This window comes from Caretta caretta, chromosome 16 (genome assembly GCF_965140235.1).
Source record: "Caretta caretta isolate rCarCar2 chromosome 16, rCarCar1.hap1, whole genome shotgun sequence".
Lineage (NCBI taxonomy): Eukaryota > Metazoa > Chordata > Testudines > Cheloniidae > Caretta > Caretta caretta.
The window spans coordinates 6,045,293-6,073,092 of record NC_134221.1 but is presented as its reverse complement, the minus strand read 5'-3'; the positions used below and the strand labels follow the sequence as shown (position 1 = coordinate 6,073,092).

Sequence of the window (27,800 nt, the reverse complement as noted above, 5' to 3'; positions counted from 1 at the left end):
TGCCCTCACACTGGGCTGTGTGGAGCGAGGCTGCCTGCGCCACGTCATGCCCCAACGCCCCCGTGGGGCCCCACAAATAGGTTTGGCGTCAGGCCCACAAAAGGTGAATCCGGCCCTGCTCAGAGTGACCCAAGCGTAACTGGCGTCTGCCCGAGTCTGCACATAGCCTGCACTGCTCTAAATGTTTACATCCATGTGTGGAATGAATTTCATTACGTGCACCAATATGGAGGTGATGTGTGACACACCATCTTCATATCGGTGCACATAACAGAAGCCATGTGGTGGGGGCGGGGCCGAGGGGCTCGGAGTGTGGGAGCGGGCTCAGGGTTGGGGCAGAGGGCTCTGGCTGGGGGTGTGGGCTCTGGGGTGGGGCTGGGGATGAGGGGTTCAGGGTGCAGGAGGGGGCTCAGGATTGGGCCAGAGGGTTGGGTGCAGGAGGTGAGGGCTCCGGCTACGGGTGAAGGCTCTGGGGTGAGGTTGGGGACGAGAGGTCCTGTTCTTGGGTGCAGGAGGGGGCTCAGGGCTGGGGCAGAGGGTTGGAGTGCAGGGGGGTTCAGGCTCTGGGGTGAGGCCAAGGATGAGGGGCTTGGGGTGCAGGCTGCCCCAGAACTGTGGTGGGAGAGAGGACTCCCCCCAGCCCTCTCTTGCTGCAGCAGCTCGGGGCTGGGGGAGAGGCTGCAGCAGCTCCGGCTGGGCTGGGCTGAGGGAGGGGTGCCTCTCCCCCCGTGCGGCAGGTCCGCCCTGGGGCAGAGACATCTCTCCCCGAGGCAGCCCTGAGCGGGGCTTAAAAGGCAGCTGCGCCGCTTAGAGGAAACTTAGCCTGAAACAATTACTCTAGGGCAGGGAGAGGCAAACTTTTTGGCCCAAGGGCCATACCTGAGTGGGGAAATTGCGTGCAGGAAGGGGCTCAGGGCAGGGGGTTGGGGTGCAGGAGGGGTGCGGGCAGGGAGCTCAGGGCAGGGGATTAGGGTGCAGCAGGGGCTCAGGGCAGGGGGTTGGGGTGCAGGAGGGGTGCGGGGTGCAGCAGGGGGCTCAGGGCAGGGGGTTGGGGTGCAGCAGGGGCTCAGGGCAGGGGGTTGGGGTGCAAGAGGGGTGAAGGGGTGCAGCTGGGGGCTCAGGGCAGGGGATTGGGGTGCAGGAGGGGTACGGGGTGCGGCAGGGGGCTCAGGGGATTAGGGTGCGGCAGGGACTCAGGGCAGGGGATTAGGGTGCAGGAGGGGTGCGGCAGGGTGCTCAGGGCAGGGAGTGGGGGTGCAGGAGGGGTATGGGGTGCAGGAGGGGTGCGGGGTGCAGCAGGGAGCTCAGGGCAGGGGGCTGGGGTGTAGGAGGGGTGCAGCAGGGTGCTCAGGGCAGGGAGTGGGGGTGCAGGAGGGGTACAGGGTGCAGCAGGGGGCTCAGGGCAGGGGATTGGGGTGCAGCAGGGCACTCAGGGGATTAGGGTGCAGCAGGGACTCAGGGCAGGGAGTTGGGGTGCGGGGTGCAGGAGGGGTTGGGGCTCCTTTTGTTCATGTTAAACCTGTTGCCTATTAATTTCCTTTGCTGGGGACCCCTAGTTCTTGTGTTATGAGAAGCAGTAAATCACACTTCTTTATATACTTTCTCCAAACCGGTCATGATTTTATAGTCCTCAAACATATCCCCCCTTTTCCAAGCTGAAAAGTCCCAGTCTTATTAATCTCCCCTCATACAAAAGCCGTCCCATCCCCCTCATCATTTTTGTTGCCCTTTTCTGAAGCTTTTTTTTTACAAGAGCTGGGGCGATCACATCTGCAGGCAGTACTCAAGGTGCGGGCATACCCTGGATTTATATAGAGGCGACGTATTTTTTTATCCCTTTCCCAATGGGGCCGAACCTTCCGTTAGGGAGAGATTTCACCTGCCCCTCTGCAAAAGGGGTGTCAGTGGCTGGGCCCCTGTGCCTAACACCCAGCGGGATTCCGGGGAGCTGCGGCTGGGAGCAACCAGACCCGGAGGGGAGGGGAGGGGAGGGGAGGGGAAGGACGGACCCAGGTCCAGCAGCCGCAGCGGCCCCAGCAGGGTAAGAAGTAGCCGAGCGCTGGGCACGCGGCTGAGCCTAGGGGACGGTAATAGGGTGAGACACGGGGGAGCACTATGGGGACGAGGGGGGGGCGCCCCTGCGGGAACAGGGCCCCGGGGAGGAGGCATGAGGGTCCCAGGCGAACCGGCCCGTGCAAAGCTCGGGGGAGACCGTCGGCAGGCAGGACCCTCGCCCCGGGGCCCCGCTGGCTCACCCACCTTCCGCTTCCCATCGTGCCAGCGTGGCCGGCTCGCTGCGGCGGACGCTGCCCAGGAGCTCGGCCGGGACGGGCTCCATCCTGCGGCCCGAGCGCTCCAGGGGCCCCGGCTCCCGAGCGCCAGCCTCCGCCGCCCGCCGGCAGTGCTCGCCCAGCTCCGCCGCCCCCGGCAGCGCCAGGGCCGCCAGCAGCGCGGCGCGCTCGCCCGGCCCCAGCTCGGCCCAGAAGCGCAGCAGATGGGACTGGCCGGCCCGCTCCAGCCGCGCTCGGGTCTCCTCCGGCGGCGCCATGCCCGGCTCGGGACGCGCCCCGGCAGCCGGCTCCAGCCCCTGCTCCTTCGCTCGCTCCGTGGGCGCGCTCGGCCCCGGGCTCAGCCTCAGCCCGGCCTTGCCGTCGGCCTCCGCTTCCTGATCCGGGCGGGGCGGGGACGGGCAGGGGGGAGAACGGGGGATAAGCAAAGCTGGGGCCGGTTGCAGGAGATGGGGCTGGGACAGGGGAAGACGGACGGCCAGAGGAGTGGGGGGACCGCAGGAGAAGGAGGGGCAGAGGGGGTGAAAGTTACCAAAAATGGGGCGAGAGAGGTGTCTTTCGTCTGGCTGCCTGGTCCATCTCAGCGCTCCCTCCCCGGGCTGTGCTGTTAAAGGCAGGGGGTAGCCCAGAGGTTCTCGGCCTTACCAGACTGCTGTGCCCCTTTCAGGAGTCTGATCTGGCTTGCGGACCCCCAAGGGTCACCTCACTTAAAAACTCCTTGCTAACAAAATCAGACCTAAAAATAGGGAAGTGTCACAGCCCCACTGTTACTGACCATTTGCTGCCCCTCTCGTTTGTAGAATTCTAAAATGAATCCATTGGAAAAGAAATACTGTACTTACCTTTCAGTGTCTAGTCTAGAGCCCAGTGTAAACAAGTCACTGTCTGTATGAAATTTTAGTTTGTACTGACTTCACTAGTGCTGTTTATGTAGCCTGTTGTAAAACTAGGCAAATATCTAGGTGAGTTGATGGACCCCCTGGAAGAACTCTGCATATCCCCAGAGCTACACCTACCCCTGGCTGAGAATCACTGTTGCCTGTGTGAAATGCACTGTTTGTCTGAAAGGATGAACTGAGCTGCCTTCAGGTCAATGTGCCACCCTAAAAACGTTGCTCGTGATCATACGTTTTTGGTGTTTAAAGGGCTGACCCATTCCCGTCAATGGGGGTTTTGCCACTGACTGACATGGGAGCAAAATTAAGCCCTATAAGAATTCCTTGTCAGTTTACATCTGTGCGACCAGTCTGCGTATAGCCTCTTAGCAGTTCACAGGGTTGTCTAAACTGCTGTCCTCATTGACTGAATGGTATTCCATTTCCTGGATTCCCCTCTAAATACAGTTTCACTCACAACATTTATTTCTTTGAAAAATGGTATTTTATGATTATTTTTGTCCTTAATGCACCATCAGTTACTTTGTGCAGATGGATGTCATTGTGCTATTTAATATATGGTGTGAATAACAGTTAATTGATTCTAGGAGCTGAGCAATCACATACAATTTTTCTTTCTACATGTATTTTTTCTCACCTACAACAGAAGTTTATCCTTAGTCTTTAAGTCATATGATGACAATGTGATTTCCAGGGTTTTCATCACCACTTTTTCCATTCCTTTAGATCCACCAATGAGAAATGCCTCTCTCAACCCTTTCCACTCTCTCCAGCAGCACCCTGCTTCTTCACATGCCACCACATCAGTGGAAAACTTATGTCCTGAATATTCACTACAGCCATGTCTGTGCCACTGTAAGGTCTCCGAGGTAGTCACTCTATGCTGGCAGGAGAGAGCTCTCCTGATGGCATAATTAAACCACCTCCAATGAACGGCAGTAGCTGTGCTGGTGGGAATGAATTGACCACTGTCAGGGATGGTCTAGATAATACTTAGTCCTGCCATGAGTGCAGGGGACTGGACCAGGTGACCTTTCAAGGTGCCTTCCAGTCCTCCGATTCTATGTCAAACTATACAAAGTAAATACCCTTAAATCAAACTCTAATAAGTTCGCAAGCAGTGCTTTTCTCACTTTGCCTATCTGTAAATGCCAATTATTATTGATGGAAATATTTTTTATAGGTTTGTGGGTATATGGTGCAATTGACATTTGTCAATATTTAAAGATAAAAATCTAATCTTTCCAAGCCTAGTTGTGTGTACTTGGCTACCCAGACACACATGACATTGTTCTCAATGGGAATACCTGCATTGCATAAAGTTAAGCCCTTGTTTAATTTAGCAAATTCTTATAAATTGCAGTTATTGACACTACACACCAAGTGTCACAGGACGCTGGGTGTTGCAACCTGAAGCAATGCAATTTGCACCTTGCCCAGTCCTGGTTGCAATGCTGGCCTTGGAGTTATGCCCCCCGCCCCCGCCCCCACCGCTGTGATCTGGTAATAGCAATGGAGCAACTAGAAACTAAATGTAAAGAAACAAACAACAGATCCGTGTCGCTGGGACTCTTTCCAATCCTGCTACTGGGAAGCTCCAGACACAAGTTCCTGTCCTGAAAGAGGGGATGTGGGCAGGTGCCCTCAGTCTCACCCTCTCTGCAGCATCCTGTTTTCAGGAGGAACAAGGGTGGACAGTTTCCATAATGTGCTCTCTGTGGCTAGGGCTGTATTCCTGTTTTGGGGGATGGAGTCAGAAAGGGCTCTGTTGCAAAACAAATAATAAAATCTTGCTATGTCAAAATGCTCCATAAACTGTAAACAGGGATCTGCAGCCACCTCTGGCATGGAACATGGCCACACAGCAATGCTAGACAGTGGTGAAGAAATACTGTACCCAACTGAAACGGAAGGGTTTTGAATTATGCTGGAGAACTGTAAGGGCACCTACCTGGACATCAGTTACAAATCAATTCCCCACTTTGTGCTGTATGAAAGACCTTTGTTTGACTGTCCTTTCCAAATCAGGCACAGGGACTGCCCTCTCCTTTGAATAGGAAACCTGCCATTGTATCCAGATGCACAAACCTCTGCAGCTCACTGCTCTGAATCCAGCCCTTGGCTCAGATTAAGAGAAAAATCACCCCTCCAAGGTCCAAAGGGGTCAGCATCATCCCACAAAAAATAGACCAAACCAAAAATCCTATCACCACACACCTCTGCTGCTTGGAACCAAAGCCAGATCTCAGCCTCACAGTTCAAAAGTTACCCCCCTCCCCCACACACACACACAAAGGTAGCTCAGGGAACTTCTGGAATGAATGGTGGAACTTCATCAGTATCAATAGAATGACATGGGATTCATAATGCCTCGCTCTTATGTAGAACTTTATCCATAGATCTCAAAGTGCCTTACAAAGGAGGTCAGTATCATCATCACCATTTTACAGATGTGGAAACTGAGTCACACAGAGTTGAAATTACTTGCCCAATATCAACCAGCCAGGGGCGCCAGAATGGGGGTGGGGCCAGGGAGCCATGGCCCCACACTTTTACTGGTCAGAAGGGCAAGAGATGGGAGGAGAGGAGCAAGTGGTGGGGGTGGGATCTTGGGGGAAAGTAGTGGCACAGGAGCAGGGCCTCAGGAGAAGGGGCAGCGTGAGGGCGGAGGAACGGGGAGAAGGGGCGCCGCAGGGGTGGGGCCACGGTTGGGACATCTGTGGCCCTCCCATTTTTAGGGCACTTCTGCACCCAGCAGGCCTGGGTAGAACCTGAGTGCCAATCCAGTGCTCTCTTCACTAGGCAACACTGCCTCCCTTTGGCTCCATCTACTAACCTGGGTGTCCTGGCCAAATTCAGACATAGGTGATTACACCTACCTATCATGCTCTGTGTCTGCACAGCTGTGTTCACTAACTGGGTGGTCATTTAGCTGGCAAACTGTTTTTCAGTGGAGGGGGAGGAGGAGGGTTGTGTCATGATGGCAAAGTCAGTGCTCAAGGAGAGGGGGACAACGCAGAAATGACGGTCTGGCTCCAGCGCAGGATTGAAATGCACGGCACGGAGGCACACAGCAGATCCCACATGAGGCCTGCAGAGCAGGCATGCACGGACCCTCTCCAGGTGCAGGTGACAGCACAAGGAGCTCTCCTCACCCCCCTTTCTGCCCTTGTTGCAGGACCAAATGTGGGCACAGGGACTGCCCTCTCTTCCTGCAGCCAGGGAGCAAACCCTCCCCAAGGGGAGGAGTTGGCGAGATGTATTGGCAGAAGGAACGTGCAACGTCCTAAGGGACAGACGGGCAGTCTGGGCGCTCGGCAGCTCCAGGAGAGATTGAGCTAGTTTCTCGAGTGCTGGAGCTTAGGTAGAGAGGGTGAAAAGATGAATTGAAACCCGCTCCGCACCTCCCTACATCGGGGCTGCTTGGGGCCAGCAGCACGCCCATCACAGAGAACAGTCCTCAAAGCTACTCTCATTTACAAGAGCTTTGCCTGGCTGCCTGTGGGCTGCTGTGCAGCACACAATGGACAGCAGCATAGGGCTGCCTGCATTGGCCCTGCACTAATCCTGTCCTGGGAGGGAATTTCCCAAAGAGCCATTCCACCTCGCTCACCCCACGAGAGGCAAAAAGGGGCCAGAGCTGGGAGTAGAACCCGCTCCATTGCACCCACTCAGGAACACTCCCTTCCAGTGCCACACCACTCGCACCATGGAGTGCCTGCTGAGCACACCATCTAGCCCCATCATTCATGAAGGACGTCATTCATTCTTCCTACTTCATTCTCTCTCCTGGAAATCCTCACCCATTCCTTTCCCTTCCATTTCATGTTTTTCTCTTCATAGAATCATAGACTATTAGGGTTGGAGGGACCTCAGGAGGTCATCTAGTCCAACCCCCTGCTCCAAGCAGGACCTAATCCCCAACTATTGTTCCCCTGAAGCTGTAAACAACAAAGTTGTTGTTTATACGAGGACCTTGACTTTAAAAACCCACCGCTATCCTTCCCTGAGCGTTTGTTTGTCTAACGTCTAGTTCTGCATTGCATGTTTATATTCACTGCTGCCTGATTTATGAATTGGCACAGTCAGCATTTATTTATTGAGATTCCCTGATGTGTGGCATGCCAAGTGTGACGGAGTCACAGGTCCGATGCTCTGGAACTGCTCTGTATGAAGCCAGACAGGACACTGGGTAGCATGACTCCCCTCAGGGCACTCTCTCAGGACAAGGAGTCTCTTCAGCTGTGGCCTTCCTGGCACTGACCTCAGAGCATTCAGTGTCTTTGTTCGCACCGTACTCTTCCCCTTGGTGAGTCCACCTGGACGAGAAACCTGGGGAAGCCAGAGGGCCCTGCACCCCAACTCCGCAGTCAGCCGTGACTCCCAGCCAGCTGGTAAAACAGAAGGGTTTAGTAGTTAACAGCAACACAGCGTAGAACAAATCTTGTTAGCACAGAAATCAGTGACTTTCAGCAAAGTCCATCTTGGGGGGACCGGACACCCTGGACTCCCCCCTCTCCAGGTCCCCAACAGAAGACTGCCCATCTTCCAGCGACTAGACCTCCAACACACCCGTTGCCCCTCCTTTGTCTTTGTCTCACTTCTGGTCAAAGTGTCACCTGGTTGCATCCCCCTCCTGGGTCTCAGGTTATGAAGGGCATCGACCATCACTTAGGTGCAGGCAGCTGGACCGGCCTCACCTGCCCCTGAGAGTCTCAGCAAAAGTCACACACCCTTATTTCCACCACCTAGGCATTGGTGCAATACACAGGGAAACTGAGATACACACAGTATTCATGCAAAACAGTAAGACTCAGAGGCTCATGTACAACATAATAAGGAGGAAAAAACCACTTTGTGACACCAAGCTAAATACGACCTCTTAGAAACCTTTCTCCAGCTGGTTTCACAGGAACTTATTTATTATTTGTATTTCCATAGCATGTAGGAACCTCAGTCATGGATTGGGACCCTGCATTGCGTGTTGTGTACAAACACAGAACTAAAAGACAGTCCCTACCCCAAAGAGCTGACTGTCTTATCCAACCTATCAATTCTACCTCCAGCAGTAGCCAAGATTTGATGCGTCAGAGAAAGGTGATTAACAACTGTGCTACACTGGGCCAACTGTGCAGTTCTGCACATGGGGAAGAAAAATTCCTTCCTGCCACCCACAGTGATCCAACTATGTCCTAAAGCATGACGTTGGATACCCTAATTACCTTAGTTTGCCTAGCAACAAATGCTGTTAGTGGCCATGCAGTGATCCAGCTCGTCTCAAAATCCAGCCACTTTGTGGGACTTGATGAGCTCCTGCAGCAGTGAGTTCCACACGGCCGCCATGATTAACTGAGCTAACATGTTGGTTAAAGTTTTTAATTTTAATGCAGTTCAAAAGAGGAAAATTACAAGCTTGATGAGGCAAATAGTGAACTAGACAACCTGAGAAATCAGGAATGTGGATGTGACAGTCCAAGCTAGGAGGCAGAGCAGAAAATTAAAGTCAAACATGACTCCTACATCTGCAGAGTAGAGTGTAAATTGCCACCTCTCTCTCCCCCCCCCCCCCCATCTCAGCACTGGAATGTCAGAGGCTAGGTTGGCTCAGTTGATTGGTAATGGGAAATGGATGGACCCTTTCATTTCCAAAATTCCAGGGCCCTGCTTCCTTCCAGCCTAGGTGAGTAGGGTATTGCACCCAGTTTTGGGCCCCCCACTACAGAAAGGATGTGGACAAATTGGAGAGAGTCCAGAGAAGGGCAATGAAAATTATTAGGTTTGAGACACATAACTTATGAGGAGAGGCTGAGGGAACTGGGCTTATTTAGTCTGCGGAAGAGAAGAGTGAAGGCGGGATCTGATAGCAGCCTTCAACTACCTGAAGGGGGGTTCCAAAGAGGATGGAGCTCAGCTGTTCTCAGTGGTAGCAGATGACAGAACAACTTAGCAGTTGTTAATTCTCTCTGCTCACAATCTATTCAAAAGCACCATAAACCAGTTAAACAGACCATTATATTCACCACTTTCCCTCTCCAAAGAGGTATCAGCCTTGAGGTAATACATTTGACTGCCACTGCTGAAAAGTGCTACCAATGCTTTACAAAAATGAGGAAGCATTATTGTCCCCATTCTGTGGGTGGGAAAGATGAGGCACAGAACATGGCTGCTGTCACACAGTAAGCCACTCTTCTTAGCATATGTTTCAGGTGGTGCGTGACCAGGATTCATCACCGAATTTAGTCCACTGGTTGGATCATTAGCTTCCCCAGCCAGGCCAGGGCACTGATCCATGCCGCCCTGGTAAGCCAATGGTAGAATAAGAATAGAGCCGAAATCTCCTGATTTACATCCCCAGTGTCCTATCCACTAGACTACACTGCCTCCCCTCATAGAACTGATCCCAAGTTCTCACTAAATTTCAGCTTGAACCCAGGACTCGTCCGAACTTTATTGAGGGAGGGGGGGCTGGTGATGGAGGTTGGGTGATTTTATCTCCTGGTGCCTCATGTGGGGAAAACAGGCTGAATGACTTTGGACGCAATCTGGTATATAAAAACCCCAGAGAGGTGATATGGGAGAGGCAGTTCGGAGCACTCACAGCGATTCCCTGCAGGGGGACCAGTTACGGGGTAGTATCAAGCCAGAAAAGCATCAACACACAGGAAATGGATGGCAAGGGGATGCAGAGAAGCCAGGGGAGGGAGCCAGAGGAGCCCAGGGGGTTTCTCAGTGTGGCGTGGTGGTTCTGTTTGCACTGCCGAAGGCAGAGTCCTCCCGTGATGTTTTCTCATTCCTCATGGCCACCTTGTGGGGCCTCTCCAGGACTCACTCTGTTTGCTTTGGAGGAGGGCTTGTGCTTTCCACAAAGTAACTCTTCTTCCCCTCAGTCTCTTTTCCCCCATCCCCCAAATCTGGCTGACTGGCTGCTCACAGACCAGCCCATGGAGCTGGCTGGCTTTCCTGGTGACTGGGAGGAGGAGAAGCAAATTGCTGAAATAAACCTTTTTTTATAATCTGCTGCACGGTTGGTCAGCAAAGCAGGGACTTGTATTTCCAGTGAAGGCCGCACAGGCCCTGATCCTGCATGGGGAACCAGTGCTTCCACTCCTGTGTCTGGACCATTATCCAGGCAGGACTGCAGTCACAGTTTGCCAAATGGCGAACTACTGTTACCTCTCAGATTGGGGGTGGCCCCACCCGATGCCAAGCCTCTGAGAGGCTAAATGATATTTTCCCCATAGGGAGGTCCACTGTTCCTGGTGGTTCAGTACTGCAATAACAAGGCGATGTGTGTAGTGGATGGAGTAAACTGCTATTCAATCTCCCTATTCCAAAAATCAGTTTAACATATAGTCCTCAGATAGAGGAAGTATCTGTTATTAAAGCGATAAGAACAGATTTAAAATTTTTATTCAAGCTAATGTTAAAATTATCTAAATACAGGTTAATAAAAACATTTCTAGTCCTCTGCATATAATGCTTAAATTATCCAAAAATAACAAGTTTGGTTTAAAAAGTCATAAAAGGCACATAATACATAATCTGATACTTGGTGAAATCTAAACATAGAACACACAACCAATTTGGGGATTGTGCTCTGCTTCTTAACAGTTTACCCTGAGGTTGGCACTCACAGTCACAAGCTACTCCAGATGGCTCGAGCCCTCTCATGGATCAGTAACTGGTTAGCAGATAGGAAACAAAGGGTAGGAATAAATAGTCAGTTTTTACAATGGAAAGGGGTAAATAGCAGGCTTCCAAAGTATGAGACGAGACTACAGACTTTGGGGCTGGTCAGTTTAGACAAGATGTAAGCGGGGGAATAGTCCCGCTCTTGTGGGGAACTTTCCTGGCTTCTGTACTACCCTGGTGAAGTGGGCTAGCGAAAGGATCTGAGTCCTCGCTCCCACTTCCTTTACCCAGTGGCCTCCCTGCCCTTGAGGACTCCCCTTCCACTCTCCTGTCTGGCAGAGTCCTCGTAACCCCAAAAAGGCTGGGCCCAGGATTCCTGGGGGGCTCGACCCTCACCCCTGCTGTGGTCACCTAGGACAGGGGGCTAGGGTGTCCCCACTCCGGGGTACTCTCTCTGCCCTGGGCACTTTTCTGGCCCACTGACCATTACACACAAGTTAAAGCAAATGCAAGTTATTTAGTCAATAATTAATTTTAAAAAGAATAAGAAAAAATGGGAAAGGTTAAAGGAAACACATCACCCCGCTCTGTGGCTGGGAACATCACAAACAGTGTCTCTGGAACGTCAGGGCAGTTCACAGTCTGCTCCTAAGTCCCAGGCCCTGTCTCCGGCCCTGGCCGTGCTGCAGGGATGCCGTGGGTTGGACGCTTGCTCTGCTGGTGGCCACACGCTCTCAGGCTCTAAGTGGTAGGACCCTTCTTCCCAGTGTCGCCCCCGCCCTGTCGGAGTTACGATCCAAGCCTGGCCTGCAGAGCCTCTTGGCTGAGGCGTCTCCCTGTGCTGGGCCCGCTGCCCAGGGTCCCCCTCGCTCTCCCCAGCTGCTCACCGCACCCAGCTCTGGACTGCTCCAGCCCCAGCTCCACTGCTCTGTCTCTGCACAGCTGCTGCTCTGCCTCCAGCTCCCTGGGCCGCTTCTCTGGCCCCCTGGCTCTGGTTGCTGCAGCTCTGCTCCCAGGACAGGTCTGCTCTGCAGGCTGCTTCTGTGACTCTCCTCCCAGCACTGACCTGCTTCCTGGGCTGCTTCTCTGGCCCCTCTGGCTCTGGTTGCTGCAGCTCTGCTCCCAGGGCAGGTCTGCTCTCTCTGGGCTGGGCCTCTGGCTTTGGGGCTGCAGCTCTGCTCCCAGGACAGGGTCTGCTCTCCTGGTCCCTTTGGATCTGGCCCAGCTCTGCTCCCCAGCTTAGCTCAGCCCCACTCTGTCTGACCCAGGCAAATCCAGCTCACACGGAGGACAGGACCGCCTTGGCCTCCCGACTCCCTGATTAGCCTGCCCGCCCTGTCATTCAGGCTGACCTGGAGCATTGGCCTCTCCTCATTGTTCCTGGGGGCTGTCGGTCTCAGGGTCCTGATTCCTCATCGACCCTTCCCCCTTTTCAGTACTGGGAACTAGCCAACCAAAACACCCCCACTGAATGTTAGTAAGGGGGCAACAGTCCCCTTACAAAGAGATGACTAAGGAGGGATATGATACAGCACCGGTTCTCAACCGGGCATCTGCCAAAAGAAACCTGGGCTTGATCCACCTCTGACTCACCTCAGTGGGCCACCAAGCCTACCTACCTGGTTTGCAGGTGGGAGGAGGGGCACAACAAAAAATTGCAGTATCACTGCAGAAGAGAGATCTCCCCCTGCCATCAGTGAGGGCTGCCTCTCAGCCACTGACTCTATGAGCAGGCAGCAGCTAGCCAAGGAGACACACCACTGCTCTGCCCTGCTACATTAGTGGAGGGGGGCGGGGGGGGAGAAGCAGGTGACCTCATGTCCCCTGCTTCACTTCTGATTGGGGATCCGCAGGGCTGTGTATTTAATTTTACGGGTCCCTGGTAAAAAAAGGTTGAAAACCACTATGAGAGAGGTCTATAAAACCATGAATGATGTGGCTAAAGTGAAGAGTGAAGTGTTATTTACCTTTTCCCACAATATAGTAAAGGTGAGCGGGACCCATCTGACTAAATTAATGTGCAGAACTCTTTGCCATGGTATGTTGTGAGGACAAAAAGTATAACTGGCTTCCACAGAGAATGAGATAAGTTAATTGAGACCAGGTCCATCAAGAGTTATTAGTGAAGCTGGTCAGTGATGCAATCCCACGCTTGAGGCAAATCCTACATCCCTGACAACACAAAGACCAGGAGTGGAAGGTAAGGGTGGATCACTCCAAATTGTCCTGTTCTGTACACTCCACTGGGCTAGATGGACCATTGGTCTGACCCATTCTGGTCTTCTTACAGGAAATCCTGGGGGTGAAAGAATTAATTGCTAATGAGCTCTGCTGCATAAAGTCATCTAGAATAACCAGATAGGCCAGTATGAATACCCTTTTTGTATCATTAAACATTAACACACAAAATATGGGGATTAGTTATTCTAGCTTCTTCATTTGGGAATGAACTCAAGCACAAAAAAAGTGAAATTTGAAAACATATCTGAAATATATTTTCTACATTACGCAAGCCTTGCCTTAGCAAATCACTAATACCAAAAACGTATGAAGTGAAACAAAATAGACCCCTCCTGAAAACACCCCTAGTGACACATTTAGCTCTCAGTACATTATAAATGGTATTTTTCAAAACTTATTCCTGTTATAATCTTTAAGGATCAAGAAAAGCTCAACTCACCAAGTTTAACAACAATTCTGTCTTTTGTATCACACAAAACAGCCTCACCTAAATGAAGCTTCAAAAAATTGGATAGAAACTCGTGATTGTTTCTCTCCACGGAAATCTTTAGTAAAAGGCGAAAGATTTATACGATTTGAAGAAAAACCAGAGAACAAACGATGTGGTGCAGAGGCGCTACCAGGGCAACAGCGTGTTCTTCTTACCTCACGGTGACTGCACTGAGAGCCCGCTAAACCTCTCGCTTTTAGAGGACATGTAATTGAACCGAGTCAAGTCCCGAGTTGGATCATCGGAACCGGGGTTATTGGGAGCAAAGCGAGCCCCTTGACCAGGGACTCGCTTCCCTGCGCGCAATGCACTGTGGGTATGCAAATGAGATTCTCTGGCCGCTCTCCGCGCTCCGGGCTGCCCCTGCTCCTTCCCGGGCCGGGCGGGGACGGGGGCGGGGGCGGGGGTGGGGATGCCGTCCTGGCGGGGGGAGCTGCTCTCCCCAGACAGTCCCGCTGACGCGCAGGCGCACGGAGGACTCAGCCGGGCGGGCAGCCAGAGGGCAAAGGGCCCCCCGCTGAGTTAGGAGCGAAACCCCGGAGCACGCGCATGCGCCCTGCAAAGTGCCTGGGGCAGGGTCTCCACGGAGGGTCTCGGCGCGCCGGGCGCGGCCCGGCCCGGCCTGGTCTAGCCTGGGCGGCCCCGCTGCGGAGCAGCTCCCCGCGGCTCCCCGGGGACACGGGCGGAGCGGGGAGCAGGCGGGGGGGGGGGTCACTCGGGTATCGCACCCGCCTGGGGGGGGTCACTGGGGTATCGCCCCCGCCCCCGGGGGGGGTCACTGGGGTATCGCACCCGCCTGGGGGGGTCACTGGGGTATCGCCCCCGCCCCCGGGGGGGGTCACTGGGGTATCGCACCCTCCCCCGGGGGGGTCACTGGGATATCGCCCCCGCCTGGGGTGGGTCACTGGGGTATCGCCCCCGCCTGGGGGGGTCACTGGGGTATCGCACCCGCCCCCGGGGGGGGTCACTGGGGAATCGCACCCGCCGGGGGGGGGTCACTGGGGTATCGCAACCTCCCCCGGGGGGGTCACTGGGGTATCGCACCCGCCTGGGGGGGGTCACTGGGGTATCGCACCCGCCCCCGGGGGGGGTCACTGGGGTATCGCCCCCGCCTGGGGGGGTCACTGGGGTATCGCACCCGCCTGGGGGGGTCACTGGGGTATCGCCCCCGCCCCCGGGGGGGTCACTGGGGTATCGCACCCGCCCCCGGGGGGGATCACTGGGGTATCGCGCCCGCCCCCGGGGGGGGATCACTGGGGTATCGCGCCCGCCCCCGGGGGGCGGGAAGCGAAACGCAGCGTCTCCCCCCGCAGAGGCGGGGCCGCGATCCCGGCTGTTCCTGGGTCTCTCCGGGAGCCCGGGCCGGGCCGGCTACGGCTCCAGCGCAGCCGGACACTGGCGCGTCACTGAGCTCGGGGGCGGCTCTGCCCCCCACCCCGGGGAGCGGGCCCCGCAGAGGCCCCGGCAGGGCCCGCGCCGCCCTTCGGCGAGGCCACCTGGTGGGGGAGGGGCCGGCCGTGGGGCTCTGAGCGCTGAAGAGCGGGGCGGGGGAGGGGCCCGATCGGAGGGGCGGAGCCGCGTGAGCACGTATGCAGATATGTGTGAGCAGAGCATTGTGGGAGCCGGAGCAGGCTGCCCAGCAGGGCCCGAATTTGGCACCTGGGGCTTGGTGTGGAGGAGGCTGGGGCCGCGGGGCGACGTCGGGGCAGCTCTCGGCAGTGGGGGCTGGTGTGGGCGCGGCCGGCGGGTGGGGCGCAGCGGGACCCACCGTGGCTGTAGAGTGTGGGGTGAGAGAGGGCGGGCGGCGGCTGGGAAGAAGCAACTCATACTTACCTGGCAGGGGAGATACCATGATCACGAAGGTGGTTTTCCCAGGGTGAGGCTCATCCATTGCACTGCGGGTGTGCTGACCCCTGCGATTTCCCCAAATGCGGGAAACTCGACTGCATAATTTGTGGTAGTGGGGGACTGCGTTCGCGCTCTCCCCTGGCACTGGGTCAAAGAAAGACAATAAACGAAACTCGGGAAGATTTGGAGATCTCTTATTAGTAGAGGCTCTGTCCGTGTTTGTTAGTGGGTGTTTTTCCCCCGATGTGTGACTGTTCTGTGGGGCAGCTGCCTGGCTGCTTTGTTCTCTCTGTCGCTGTCTGTAAGCAGCTACTGGTGCGTTTGCGGGTCCCGCTGGTGCTGAGTCCAACAAAAGAAAGCAAAGCTCAGAAACTTTGGCTTACACAGTAACTCTTCGCTTATTGTGGTTATGTTCCTGGAAAGTGCTACGTTAGGCAAAATGATGTTAAGGGAGTCTAATTTCTGCAGAGAATTAATATGGGTGGGGGTTAGGTTCCAGGGGAATTTTTTTTCCCCAGACAAAAGACTCTATTTTATATATATACAGTATAAGTTTTAAATAAAAAATGACAGGTTTCAGAGTAACAGCCGTGTTAGTCTGTATTCGCAAAAAGAAAAGGAGGACTTGTGGCACCTTAGAGACTAACCAATTTATTTGAGCATGAGCTTTCGTGAGCTACAGCTCACTTCATCGGATGCATACCATGGAAACTGCAGCAGACTTTGTATACACACAGAGAATATAAAACAATACCTCCTCCCACCCCACTGTCCTGCTGGTAATAGCTTATCTAAAGTGATCATCAGGTTGGGCCATTTCCAGCACAAATCCAGGTTTTCTCACCCTCCACCCCCCCACACAAATTCACTCTCCTGCTGGTGATAGCCCATCCAAAGTGACAACTCTTTACACAATGTGCATGATAATCAAGTTGGGCCATTTCCTGCACAAATCCAGGTTCTCTCACCCCCTCACCCCCCTCCCAAAACCCCAAAAAATGAATACTGTACACAGCAATGATGATTGTGAAGCTTGGTTGAGGTGGTGAGGTCAGAGGGTGGGCTATTTCCCAGGGAATGCCTTGCTGCCAAATGATGAATTAGCACTCGGCTGAGCCCTCAAGGATTGACCCATTGTTGTTAATGTAGCCTCACACTCTACAAGTCAGCAAAAATTGAGGGAGGGGAGAGACAGCAAGGCAGAGAGGGGGATAGAGACACACACAATGTGTGTGTGAGACAGATGCGCTTTGCCCCTTTAAGTACGCTGACCGCACTCTAAGTACATTGCCGTTTTAAGTAGATCAGCAAGTTGAGACAGCAGCTGCTACCAGCAAGCTCCCTCCATCCTGTCGTGTCCCCGCCCTGCTCTGTGGAGCTGGGGGTACAAGAGCTGGGGGAGGGGGACACCCTGACATTAGCACCCCTCTTCCCCCCCCCCTTGCACAGCAAGCAGGAGGCTCCCAGGACTTGGGAGCAGCTCCAAGGCAGAGGGCAGGAGCAGCACACGGCAGTGGGGGGAGGGACAGCTGAACTGCCGGCAATTGTTAGCCTGCTGGGCAGCTGCTGCACAGGGAACTTAGGTGAGTGGGCAGCTGATGGGGGGGTTGCCGGTCCACCCTGGTTCCCAGCCCCCACCAGCTCACTCCAAAGGGCTGCTCTTCTGCAAGCAGTGGACAAAGCAGACGGCTGCCAAGTGACATTGTAAGGGAGCATTGTGTAACTTTAAACAAGCATGTTTCCTAATTGATCAGCAATGTAACAATGGAACCACGTTAAGTGAGGAGTTACTGTAACACTCTGTGCTTTCTGCTGCTCTGTTAATCGGAGATCGGGCTGCTGGCTTTGTTGCTTTTCTGTCCTTCCCTGGGCTTTTGGATGGGCCTGCTCTCTAAGTCTGCCTTTGGGGGGCTTGGACCAGTGCCTTCTTTTGCCCTAAGGGGAGCTGCCTGGCTGCTCTGCCTCTTTTCCTGCTTGCAGCTTTTTGCCTGTCCCTCCTTCTTGGGCTCTTCCTCCTCTGGCAGGAGGATGGCCCATCAAAAACACATGTCTCACCTGATCCCCTCGTCCAACATGCAGGCTCACTCCCTGCCCTGGGGCCGCTTTGGCTTTTGCTGTCTGTTCTTTCTCTTGGTGGCAACCCTGTCTGTGCTACGGAGACTAGGCTGGCACAGCCCCGTGGTGGAGGAGATATTTCCGTTGCTTTAGGTCCACCGCTTCCCTGAATGCCCTTAGCTATGCTGGGGGTTGGGTCAGCGTAACCATATCACCCAGGAGTGGGTTTCCCTTTTACACACCCCTGATGGATGGAGCTATTTTGACTTAACTGTTCAGCACGCACCAACCTTCAGGCCTGGTCTGCACGGGGAACATAAGTCGGCACAGCTACATCGGTCCAGGCAGTGGACAGAAGAATTCTTCCGTCATCCTCGCTCCTGCCTTTCGGGGAGGTGGATGGCCTATGCCAACAAGATAAATCCTCTCCAGGACCCTTCTCCAGGAACAGTGCCCTTCCATTTGGGGAGACTACGCTGGTTAAAAAAAGAGAAATAGTTTAACTGCGCTTCTCTGTGACAATATTGACTTTGTATTGCTTTCTTTGTGTCTCCTTATAGAAGTTGTGTTCTGAAATCTTCAGGATTTTACTTCATTTATGATTAAATCTTGCTGTAACTTTATTCTAATTTGGAATGAGTAACTAGACATGAGCTTTTTTTTGTGTTATTGGCGGATTGTTCAAAAAGCTGGGATTCCACTTTCTGCTGCCTTTCAATTTAATTTCCTCTAAAAGCCCACTTAAAACCTCCGCTTCCCACATAACTATCGCAAACATACAGTCCTCAGGCATACATAAGATACTTACAGTTTAACTCAATACCAGTCCAGTTCCTTGCTGTTTCCTGTCTAACCACTGCACACATATGGTATACCCTCCCTATCCTGAGCTGATTCCTGACTTTTGCACTCAATACAAGAAAACAATAATTGAGAGGTAAGCTGTACAGGGAACTCTTCCTCAACTTGCACTCTACTCCCCCAGGGCCTTTCGGGGTCTTCTATGGACTTCAGGTTTCATTTGATTTCCAAGGTTTATGGTCTGATTGATTAGCCATCTCTCCTAATGCAGGGATCCCACATGTCAGACCAAAGACTGAGTGCCCAAAAGAGCTAAGAAACAGAACTAAAGCTGAGCACTACTCGTTACATTTACTTGGGCATCCAGAATCTGACTGTACCCTGGCAAGTTCAACGCTGCCGAAAGAAATCAGAAAATAAGGAGCTCGTCAGGTCCCCCTGCTAGCACCCAAATCTGGTGTCTAGTCAATCTGCTGGGAAATAAGGAAAAGGAAACGAATAAAAAAGTCAGGAAATAACAAGGAAATGAAGAGGTTTGTCGAATGGGTTTCTGTCCGATTTACCATCTTCCTAGCTACCAAAGTTAAAGACTGAAAGTCACCCTATCGGCATCAGTACAGATTGTTAGATGGAAATTAAAAGGAGCTGCTGTCACAAGTGTTAAGTGCCTGCAAGCGGCATGCAGACCGTTTAAAACCACCACAGTTAGAGGCTCAGATGAAATGTATGCCCTGAATCAGAAACAACAATAGGAGGACCAGAAGAACACCACCCTAGGTAAACAGCAGAGTAATGGAGGCTGTTAGAGGCAAAAAGTCATCCTTCAAAATTTGGAAATCAAATCCTAGTGAGGATAATAGGAAGGTGCAGGAACTCTGGCCAGTTAAGTGTCAAAGTCTAACAAGTCAGGCCAAGAAAGAATCTGAGAAGCAATGTGCTAAAGACACAAAAGCGAACCACAAAAATGTTTTTAAGTACATGAGAAGCAGGCAGCCTGCCAGAGAGGCGGTGGGGCCACAAGCTGCCAAAGGACACTCTAGGAAGACAAGGCCATTGCAGAGAAGCTCCATGAATTCTTTGCAGCAGTCTTCACTGCAGAGGACGGGAGGGAGAGTCCCACTTTGGAGCTGTCCTTATTGGGTGACAGATGTGACGTACCATCCCAGTACAAGAGGTTTTAGAACAAATTGTTATATTAAACAGGAAGAAGTCACCAGGACCAGATGGCTTTGAATCATGAGTTGTGATGGAACTCAGATATGAAATTGCAGAATTTCTAGCTGCGTACGCAAGCTACCACTGAAGCAAGCCTCTGTTGCAGACGACTGGCAGGTAGCTAATGTAACGCCAATTTTTAAAATGGGCTCCAGGGGTGACCCTGGCAATTGCAGGCCAGTGAGACTAACTTCAGTAATAGGCAAACTGGTAGAATGATCAGGCACCCAGATAAACAGGATATATTGGGAAAAGGTGAACACAGCTTTTGGAAAGGGAACTCGTACCTCGCCAATCTTCTAGAATTCTTTGAGGATCTCAACAAGCACGTGGATAAGGATGAGTCAGTCGATATAGCGAACTGGGATTTTCAGAAAGCCTTTGACAGGGTCTCTCACCAAAGGCTCTAAAGAAAACTAAGTGGTTATGGAATAAGAACATAAGAATGGCCATACTGGGTCAGAGCAAAAGTCCATCTAGCTCAGTAGCCTGTCTTCTGACAGTGGCCAATGCCAGGTGCCCCAGAGGGAATGAACAAAACAGGTAATCATGAAGTGATCCATCCCCTGTCGCTCATACCTAGCTTCTGGCAAACAGAGGCAAGGGACACCATTCCTGCCCATCCTGGCTAATAGGTCCATTAATGGCTATTGTCCATGAATTTATCTAGTTCTTTTTTGAACCCTGTTATAGTCTTGGCCTTCACAACATCCTCTGGCAAAGAGTTCCACAGGTTGACTGTGTGCTGTGTGAAGAAATGCTTCCTTTTGTTTGTTTTAAACCTGCTGCCTATGAATAAGTTGAACAGTACTGGTCCCAGTACAGACCCCGGGGGGACACTTGGGGATAAGAGGGAAGATCCTCTTCTGACACTGGCAGACCAGATGCCAACTCATGCCAAGGCCCCTAGGCTTTACTGAAAAGTGACAAACACATGGCTGGAAACTAGTCTTGCTCACCTGTTTGTTTTGTTGTTAAAACAGGCATTGGATTTATAAAAATGTGTTTTGTGTTTAGACTTTATGAAAAGCTTGTGAGTTGCTGCATGCATTATTCTCACCTATAATATCTGTATCCCATGTTATAAGGCACTAAAACTGTAAACCCCCATACCGCCACCAATCAGGAGAAAAGCATTACCAAGAGTGAAATGCTAATTTACCAGAAGAGGAGTCATCTCCTTTCAAACAAGAGATGGCCCTGAGACATCAGACAAGCCACTGTGGATCATCCATGGACAAAAGACTTGGTTGATTGCTCCTCCTCACCCACCCGCCCATACCCACGAGGAGGCGGAGACCTGCTCAAACACTTGCCCCATCAGCTTGAGCTCTGGGGGAATGGAATAAAAATCCCTGTCAAGAAGAAACTGTTGTCCCTATGCTGCTTGGACTTCCGGGAGAGGGCACGCCTTCTAAGCTTCAGCAAGGGATCCCGGCAGCCTGGCTAGGGTTAGCCCTCACGGACACACAGGGCTTGCGTGTTACAGCAGCTTCTACTACTCTTCGAAACCTCTGACTGTAACTCCTTTGTGTGTATGTTTCCCTGCTTTAACCTGGTAAATAAGTTTCTTCTTTTTTTTTCCTAGTTAGTAAGGATTTAGCTAGTTTATTATAGGATTGGCCACGAACGTTGTCTTCGGTTTGAGAACTGAGGTGCAATTGACCTGGCTGAGTGACTGGTCTGAGTGACTGGAATATGGTTATGGTTTTTGGTGCAAGGGACCATCTCTCACAAAGGCAGGCTCACCTGGGTGGCAAGATAGATGCAGGGTGCCCAAGAGGGCTGTCTGTGACTCCATGTTAAGGCTGTTTTAGTGCCTGAGGAGTTCACACTTGATACTTGGTTGGTGAAATCGAAGTGTGGAACACACAACCGTGAGGAGCCCCGCTGTCTGCCAGCCCCGGGCATCCGGGGCTCCTGCTCTCCGGGGCTGTGGCTGCACTAGAAAGGTAAGTTTCTAGCTTGCCTAGTTCAGAAACCAGAAGGGAAATAAAGAGAACCCACATTACATTTTTAAAAAAAGAATCCTCATGACTTTTAAGCCAATCTTGTAATTTTGGGGAGTCTGATTTGTGATTTTCCAATGGTGAGGGTGGCAACACTGAGAAGTTAAGGATTATTATTTAGCATTTACATTACAGTAGGTTTTGGGGGAAACAGGTCAGGATTGGGACCCTTGTGTGCCCAGAGCTCTTCTTGACCTGCTGCTCACAAACCGGGAAGAATTAGTATGGGAAGCAAAAGTGGATGGGAACCTGGGAGGCAGTGACCATGAGATGGTCGAGTTCAGGATCCTGACACAAGGAAGAAAGGAGAGCAGCAGAATATGAACTCTGGACTTCAGAAAAGCAGACTTTGACTCCCTCAGGGAACTGATGGGCAGGATCTCCTGGGAGAATAACATGAGGTGGAAAAGAGTCCAGGAGAGCTGGCTGTATTTTAAAGAATCCTTATTGAGGTTACAGGAACAAACCATCCCATGTGTAGAAAGAATAGTAAATATGGCAGGCGACCAGCTTGGCTTAACAGTGAAATCCTTGCTGATCTTAAACACAAAAAAGAAGCTTACAAGAAGTGGAAGATTGGATAAATGACCAGGGAAGAGTATAAAAATATTGCTTGGGCATGCAGGAGTGAAATGAGGAAGGCCAAATTACACCTGGAGTTGCAGCTAGCAAGAGATGTTAAGAGTAACAAGAAGGGTTTCTTCAGGTATGTTAGCAACAAGAAGAAAGTCAAGGAAAGTGTGGGCCCCTTACTGAATGAGGGAGGCAACCTAGTGACAGAGGATGTGGAAAAAGCTAATGTACTCAATGCTTTTTTTGCCTCTGTCTTCATGAACAAGGTCAGCTCCCAGACTACTGCACTGGGCAGCACAGCATGGGGAGGAGGTGACCAGCCCTCTGTGGAGAAAGAAGTGGTTCAGGACTATTTAGAAAAGCTGGACAAGCACAAGTCCATAGGGCCAGAGGCGCTGCATCCGAGAGTGCTGAAGGAGTTGGTGGATGTGATTGCAGAGCCATTGGCCATTATCTTTGAAAACTCATGGCGATTGGGGGAAGTCCTGGATGACTGGGAAAAGGCTAATGTAGTGCCCATCTTTAAAAAAGGGAAGAAGGAGGATCCTGGGAACTACAGGCCAGTCAGCCTCACCTCAGTCCCTGGAAAAATCATGGAGCAGGTCCTCAATGTTTATCAATTCTGAAACACTTGCATGAGAGGAAAGTGACCAGGAACAGTCAGCATGGATTCACCAAGGGCAAGTCATGCCTGACTAATCTAATTGCCTTCTATGATGAGATAACTGGCTCTGTGGATGGGGGGGAAACAGTGGACGTGTTATTCCTTGACTTTAGCAAAGCTTTTGATATGGTCTCCCACAGTATTCTTCTCAGCAAGTTAAAGAAGTATGGGCTGGATGAATGGACTATAAGGTGGATAGAAAACTGGCTAGATTGTTGGGCTCAACGGGTAGTGATCAATGGCTCCATGTCTAATTGGCAGCCGGTATCAAGCGGAGTGCCCCAAGGGTTGGTCCTGGGGCTGGTTTTGTTCAATATTTTCATAAATAATCTGGAGGATGGTATGGATTGCACCCTCAGCAAGTTTGTAGATGTCACTAAACTGGGAGGAGTGGTAGATACGCTGGAGGGTAGGGATAGGATACAGAGGGACCAAGACAAATTAGAGGACTGGGCCAAAGGAAATCTGATGAGGTTCAACAAGGACAAGTGCAAAGTCCTGCACTTAGGAGGGAAGAATCCCATGCACCACTACAGACTAGGGACCGAGTGGCTAGGCAGCAGTTCGGCAGAAAAGGACCTAGGGGTTACAGTGGAGGAGAAGCTGGATATGAGTCAACAGTGTGCCCTTGTTGCCAAGAAGGCTAACAGCATTTTGGGATATATAAGTAGGGGCATTGACAGCAGATCGAGGGACCATGATTGTTCCCCTCTATTCGACATTGGTGAGGCCTCATCTGGAGTACTGTGTCCAGTTTTGGGCCCAACACTACAAGAAGGATGTGAAAAAATTGGAAAGCATCCAGCGGAGGGCAACAAAAATGATTAGGGGACTGGAACACATGACTTATGAGGAGAGGCTGAGGGAACTGGGATTGTTTAGTATGCAGAAGAGAAGAATGAGGGGGGATTTGATAGCTGCTTTCAACTACCTGAAAGGGGGTTCCAAAGAGGATGGATCTAGACTATTCTCAGTGGTAGCAGATGACAGAACAAGGAGTAATGGTCTCAAGTTGCAGTGGGGGAGGTTTAGGTTGGATATCAAGAAAAACATTTTCACTTGGAGGGTGGTGAATCACTGGAATGAGTTACCTAGGGAGGTGATGGAATCTTCTTCCTTTGAGGTTTTTAAGGTCAGGCTTAACAAAGCCCTGGCTGGGATGATTTAGTTGGGGATTGGTCCTGCTTTGGGCAGGGGGTTGGACTAGATGACCTCCTGAGGTCCCTTCCAACCCTGATATTCTATGATTCTATGACACCTAGTGCCTTGTCTTGATCTTACAAACCAAGATACATGGAACATAGGCTGGGTAGGGAGAAGTCTATGTAACTCATACAGTTGTTGATATACATGTGACCTCAAATATTACCAACCCCCCCGCCAAAATACAAAGAAACCAAAAGCCAACCAACCATCTCCCCAAAAGACCCACCGTCTGAAAAGCATTCATCCCTCATGCGGTTGAAAGACTCACAGCAGAAAGACAGATGCTGGCTTCTTAAACAGTTCTCTAGCAAGACAATAGACTCACAAAACACCCCCAGAAGATTGTAATAATATTTTCTTATAAAGAAACCAAAGCACTACAGATCTGTCAACTACTTCAAAAAATCAGCTTTAAAGAAGCATCATCACAGTTAAACTCTTTCTGCTTTTCTGACCAGCATATTCTCCCCAAAGGGAAATGCACTGTTCCTGGAAGCACTGCAATACCAGGTCAACGCGTGGGGTGGATAGAGCAAGCTCCTATTCCATCCCCCTGTTTCAAAAATCAATTTAATATACAGTCCTTAAATAAAGGACATATCAGATATTAAACTGATAAGAAGATATTTAATACTTTTATTAAGATGATGTTGAAGTAAAAAGAAAATGGGACAGAGTTTAAGCATAGAAGTTTCTGGTTATCAGGGAATAAGGTACAGATTATCAAGGGGCGCGAAATTCGGTTTAGGAATGGGTGGCGTAAGGAATACATAATCTGCAATCTCCCTGATTGGGCGTAAAAGTTTAACGGGTCAAAGTACAGACATTGAGATATGGGGGTAAGTTGTCCATATAATGGCTATGTTCAGGTGTGGAGAATAATGAGTGGATACAATGATGAGGATGGATTTATCCTCATTTGGTGGGATTTAATGTTCAGTGAGTTTATGGTTCCAGTTCATATGGTCCAATGGAAAAAGTCTCTCAGTCCCTTTCCCATAGTGGATGCACAATGTCGTACCGGCTCACACCTCCTGGTACTGTCGGTGGCCGGTGATGTGTTCTATGTAGATGTGACTATCACTCTCGCTGTTAACTCTTAAAAACAGGGCAAAGAAAGCCTATGCAAGCCCTATACCGCAGCCCCAATGCTCTTTTCTGCTCCTTCCCACAATGTCAGTACAAATAGCCTCAACGGATTTCAAAATAAGCAACTTGCATCAGTTATGTTGAAAGAACTGAAGTTATTCTTTTTTTTAAGCCAGGAGAGTTCGTCCTACTGGATTGTAAACAACTGTAAAAGCAGAGTTTGAATCTCTCTCACACTGATGTTGTGAAGATAAATACATTAAAGATTGTGAAGTGCTTTGAGAGCTGCTGATGAAAAGCAATGTTTAAGAGCTAGTTATTATTACCTAATCCACATGAGTCTCTCTCATTCACTTCAACTGTATTATTGCTCATGGAAGTAGTTTAAAAGAGCAGGATGTGTGTCATCTGATTTATGACAGACTCCAGAGGATATATTGGTGTGGAAAACATTGCAAAGCATTGAATTGAATTGCAATGGGCAATTACATCCCAGTTCACTGTGGGCAAATCTGGACTAAAATTTCCATGCAAAAGGCAGAAATATTTAAGCCCTTTCATGGTGTGACCTGAACTTACAAGAGACAGGAAATTCAGGTGGGAGGTTGAAATGTCTTTCTTAACTCACCCTATTGTGTCGAGATTTTCCAGCACACACACGGTTGTGGGGGACTCCAGGAAGAATTTGGTGTAACTGGACAAATTGCCACTGGAGTTTTAGTCTTGAGAGATGTCTATAAATACAAAGCCCCTGACAAAAAGCCATATTGATTGCACTTCCTGATCACCGCTGGGGGAATTAATTTCTGCCCATATCCTACATTTCCTGTGAGTTCAAATCCAAATGTGGATGTTGCTTTAACATCTCTTCTATGTAGCATCAGGTTTCAAGATTTAATAAAATAAGTATAAATAAATGAATAAATAAAAAGAATTATAAGCTCCATGCTGCTTTGATGGCAAAAGCTAGAAAACTAAAGGGAAAAAATGGTGCACCAGTTCACACGCATGCATACTACATCAAGCATTCTCTATCAAGCATTCTTACAACTACAATACCCACCTGCGGAAGTGAAGAAACAGATTGACAGAGCCAGAAGAGTTCCCAGAAGTCACCTACTACAGGACAGGCCTAACAAAGAAAATAACAGAACGCCACTAGCCGTCACCTTCAGCCCCCAACTAAAACCCCTCCAATGCATTACTAAGGATCTACAACCTATCCTGAAGGATGACCCAACACTCTCACAAATCTTGGGAGACAGGCCAGTCCTTGCCTACAGACAGCCCCCCAACCTGAAGCAAATACTCATCAGCAACTACATACAACACAACAGAACCGCTAACCCAGTAACCTATCCTTGCAACAAAGCCCGTTGCCAACTGTGCCCACATATCTATTCAGGGGACACCATCACAGGGCCTAATAACATCAGCCACACTATCAGAGGCTCGTTCACCTGCACATCCACCAATGTGATATATGCCATCATGTGCCAGCAATGCCCCTCTGCCATGTACATTGGTCAAACTGGACAGTCTCTACGTAAAAGAATAAATGGACACAAATCAGATGTCAAGAATTATAACATTCATAAACCAGTCGGAGAACACTTCAATCTCTCTGGTCACATGATTACAGACATGAAAGTTGCGATATTACAACAAAAAAACTTCAAATCCAGACTTCAGCGAGAGACTGTTGAATTGGAATTCATTTGCAAATTGGATACAATTAACTTAGGCTTGAATAGAGACTGGGAGTGGCTAAGTCATTATGCAAGGTAACCTATTTCCCCTTGTTTTTTCCTACCCCCCCCCCCACGTTCTTGTTAAACCCTGGATTTGTGCTGGAAATGGCCCACCTTGATTATCATACACATTGTAAGGAGAGTGATCACTTTAGATAAGCTATTACCAGCAGGAGAGTGGGGTGGGGGGGAAGTATTTTTTCATGCTTTGTGTGTGTAAAAAGATCTTCTACACTTTCCACTGTATGCATCCGATGAAGTGAGCTGTAGCTCACGAAAGCTTATGCTCAGATAAATTGGTTAGTCTCTAAGGTGCCACAAGTTCTCCTGTTCTTTATGCATACTACACAAATCTTACAGTCCGTCACTGAGAATAGACACTAATCTTGCAGAACCTGTGGAAACATACACCTGCATTCCCTGTTGAGTGATTGCAGCAGCAGTGAATTGACTATATTTCCCCCCGAACTCAGCCAGCATCCGTTATCGTACTGTTGCACAAAGATATCTGGGGCCATTAAGACTTTGTGAAAGTTAAAGGAAAACGAGCATGTTCATTTCAGCTTCCCATTCAAAATGTGGGGAAGACTCGTATCCAATACATGACAAAGGAAAAAGGGGGTAGATAATTTATGGTTCTCTCAAGTCTCCACAAAGTTGAAACTAAAACATAACAAATGACTGGACAGTTGCTGGGAGAAGCTCCAGTCTGGTCTGCCTAAAATAAGACCTACCTGTTTTGTTAAGAACTGGGGACGTATGAGTGTACCCATTATGTATCTGCTGTTAGTACAGGTACTTCAGAGGAATAGATCCACACATAACTTTCCTTCTTGTTTATAAGGGCAGGGCACACCGGATGAGCAAGGGCAAGCATGGCATTCGGGCATGCAGCGTCCTTTGCTAGGAGCAGAGATGTCCAACCGCCTGGCTTTTGTTTTGGTAGGGTTGCAGCAGAATTTTCTAGGCTGTTTTATCCCCAGATACACGTGGCTGTCTCAAGATCTGGGACAATCTGAGTGAGCTGATGTATTTAAAAAGA

The 27,800-nt window shown here is 50.6% G+C and overlaps 1 protein-coding gene, 3 long non-coding RNA genes and 4 other non-coding genes across 9 annotated transcripts in view; 2 read left to right on the top strand and 6 right to left on the bottom strand.

Moving 5' to 3' along the window:
• Positions 1–2,692, bottom strand: part of UAP1L1 (UDP-N-acetylglucosamine pyrophosphorylase 1 like 1) — a 35,706-nt gene extending 33,014 nt beyond the window's left edge. The window contains exon 1 of the mRNA XM_048823149.2: positions 2,260–2,692. Within this exon, the coding sequence (XP_048679106.1) occupies positions 2,260–2,548 (289 nt within the window). The 5' untranslated portion in view covers positions 2,549–2,692. The remainder of the gene's footprint in view (positions 1–2,259) is intronic.
• LOC142069404 (uncharacterized) lies at positions 1,983–4,988 on the top strand. Of its 2 annotated transcripts, none has more exons than XR_012665215.1 (2): positions 1,983–2,041; positions 3,911–4,988. It is a non-coding gene; the product is annotated as an uncharacterized LOC142069404 (long non-coding RNA). The 2 variants fall into 2 exon arrangements; XR_012665214.1 differs by having other exon boundaries at positions 2,035–2,095.
• Positions 4,989–7,252: 2,264 nt separating this feature from the next.
• Positions 7,253–13,950, bottom strand: LOC142069442 (uncharacterized). The gene is made up of 2 exons (XR_012665264.1): positions 13,703–13,950; positions 7,253–7,575 (listed from the first exon to the last, which is right to left on the bottom strand). It is a non-coding gene; the product is annotated as an uncharacterized LOC142069442 (long non-coding RNA).
• Positions 10,425–10,617, bottom strand: LOC125623715 (U2 spliceosomal RNA). Its single transcript, XR_007353092.1, has one exon. It is a non-coding gene; the product is annotated as a U2 spliceosomal RNA (small nuclear RNA).
• LOC125623504 (uncharacterized) lies at positions 10,652–13,686 on the bottom strand. The gene is made up of 3 exons (XR_007353028.2): positions 13,497–13,686; positions 12,784–13,112; positions 10,652–10,865 (listed from the first exon to the last, which is right to left on the bottom strand). It is a non-coding gene; the product is annotated as an uncharacterized LOC125623504 (long non-coding RNA).
• On the bottom strand, positions 13,537–13,652 carry LOC125623716 (U5 spliceosomal RNA). Its single transcript, XR_007353094.2, has one exon. It is a non-coding gene; the product is annotated as a U5 spliceosomal RNA (small nuclear RNA).
• Positions 13,951–15,372: 1,422 nt separating the features above from the next.
• Positions 15,373–15,536, top strand: LOC125623699 (U1 spliceosomal RNA). The gene has a single exon (XR_007353077.1). It is a non-coding gene; the product is annotated as a U1 spliceosomal RNA (small nuclear RNA).
• Positions 15,537–24,391: 8,855 nt separating this feature from the next.
• On the bottom strand, positions 24,392–24,583 carry LOC125623708 (U2 spliceosomal RNA). The gene has a single exon (XR_007353086.1). It is a non-coding gene; the product is annotated as a U2 spliceosomal RNA (small nuclear RNA).
• Between the last annotated feature and the right edge of the window lie 3,217 nt (positions 24,584–27,800).